Source organism: Nanorana parkeri, unplaced genomic scaffold (genome assembly GCF_000935625.1).
Source record: "Nanorana parkeri isolate BGI_ZX_2015 unplaced genomic scaffold, ASM93562v1 scaffold1000, whole genome shotgun sequence".
In the NCBI taxonomy this organism is placed as follows: Eukaryota; Metazoa; Chordata; class Amphibia; order Anura; family Dicroglossidae; genus Nanorana; species Nanorana parkeri.
Genome location: NW_017307268.1, coordinates 598,071 through 600,085, shown reverse-complemented (window position 1 = coordinate 600,085; position 2,015 = coordinate 598,071). Strand labels below are relative to the sequence as shown.

General features: G+C 46.9%; 1 protein-coding gene across 1 annotated transcript in view; it reads right to left on the bottom strand.

Moving 5' to 3' along the window:
- COL5A3 (collagen type V alpha 3 chain) overlaps positions 1–2,015 on the bottom strand; it is a 26,865-nt gene that overhangs the window by 15,016 nt on the left and 9,834 nt on the right. The window contains exons 7-9 of the mRNA XM_018567027.1: positions 677–730; positions 526–579; positions 330–437 (exon numbers count right to left, since the gene is read on the bottom strand). Coding sequence (XP_018422529.1) covers positions 330–437; positions 526–579; positions 677–730 — 216 coding nt within the window. The remainder of the gene's footprint in view (positions 1–329; positions 438–525; positions 580–676; positions 731–2,015) is intronic.

The window sequence follows — 2,015 nt, the reverse complement described above, 5'->3', positions numbered from 1 at the left end:
GGGGGGGGGCCCGGCCTAAAGCTGTGTAAGGGGCCCCAAAATTTCTGATGGCTGCCCTGAATGTCAATTAAAGGGATGGGGAGCAAATGCTAACACTTACCTAAGGGCCCCATTGTCTCCTAAACCTTCTGTGCCCTCATGCATCAAAATCCTTCCTGCATTAGCATTGAAATGGTCACACAACGACATTGTATTGGATTATGAATCTAACCATTCGCTCATGTCTATGGCCAATCATATTTCTGCTTCAGACCAATCAGCTTCCTGAAAGCCTACGACTATAAAGACCTAACTAGACTTTGAGACACTGTCCCTGAGAGGTGACTTACAGCAGGTCCTGGAATGCCCCTCATACCCTCAGATCCAGGTTTCCCGGGGGATCCTTGTGCCCCCACTGGTCCCGTCTTTCCAACAATGCCTTCAGTTCCGCGCTCCCCCTATTACACCGGAAACATTACAGATAGTTATTGAAGTATTCATCCCGGGTTGAAGAACGCGCTGTACACGCTGTTCAGTGTCACTCACCTTTCCTCCTTTTTCACCCTGACGGCCCTCTTTGCCTGCAGGCCCCAGTTGCCCCTAAAAAAAAGAAGACCAGGAGAAATAAACTGTTTGAAGAGCATTCCCACCAGAGACGCGAGCCACCAAAGCAGATAGTACAGACAATAGAACTCACTCTTCGTCCGGGCGGGCCGTTTGGGCCAGGCTCTCCTGAAGGCCCAGGTAGTCCCTGTAAAAAGATAAGTATATATGAGATTGCTTTCCATCCCTGATAACATTATGGACTGACCCCCCAAAAGGGTTTAAAGTTAACCCCAAAAAATAAGACCATGGCCAGACATTGACAACCACCAAAAGGACATTTTGGGACCTATCTTTGCCCAACAAATATCATGTTCTCTAGCAGAGGAGTAACTAGAAACCTCAGGGCCCCAATGCCAGAAACTATTAAGGTGCCCCTCCCCCCCTCCCCCCCAAAAAAACATGATTTTGATACTGTTTATTTAATATATATTAAAAAAATAGGTATGAGGGGAATTCATCAAAACCGAAGCAGAATTATCTGGAGCAATCAGCTTCTCTCTTCAATTTGTTCAGTAAAGGTTTGAAAATAAAAGGTGGATGCTGATTGGTTGCCGTGGGCAACTGCTCCTCATTCTGTCTGCTCCAGTTTTGATAAATTCCCCTCTCTGCATGCTATGGCTTTCGGGGCTAGCTAACACCAGTTCCAGTGCTTTCCGGGCCGATTCGGTGCTGGACCGCACTGGATTGCATCCCGGCCGGCTCACTGCATTCTGGGGCGGGAGGGGGGCGTTGGGGTAAGGAATACCCTACTGGTGCCTATACTGGAATCTAAGGGGTAAGGAATACCCTACTGGTGCCTATACTGGAATCTAAGGGGTAAGGAATACCCTACTGGAGCTTATACTGGAATCTATGGGGTAAGGAATACCCTACTGGTGCCTATACTGGAATCTAAGGGGTAAGGAATATCCTACCGGTACTTATACTGGAATCTAAGAGTGAGGAATACCCTACAGGTGCTTATACTGGAATCTAATGGGTAAGGAATACCCTACTGGTGCTTATACTGGAATCTAAGGGGTAAGGAACACCCTACTGGTACTTATACTGGAATCTAAGGGGTAAGGAATACACTACTGGTGCCTATACTGGAATCTAAGGGGTAAGGAATACCCTACTGGTATTTATACTGGAATTTAAGGGGTAAGGAATACCCTACTGATACAACCCTGGTAGTTTCGCAAGTGCTGGTATCTGCACTCAGTATCGGGGCATGTTCACGAGTATTGGCACTGGTGCATCTCTACTTACTAATATAATGTATTGCTGGGACTTGTAGTCCTGCATAGTTGGTGGTATTCTGCATTGCTCTATAATCATTATACGTCAATGCAGAACCCCACCAGCTATACAGGACCACAAGTCTCAGCAAAATATTCTAATGTCAATTAGAATACCACCAGTTTCGACCCCCGCCCCCCAAGCACCCC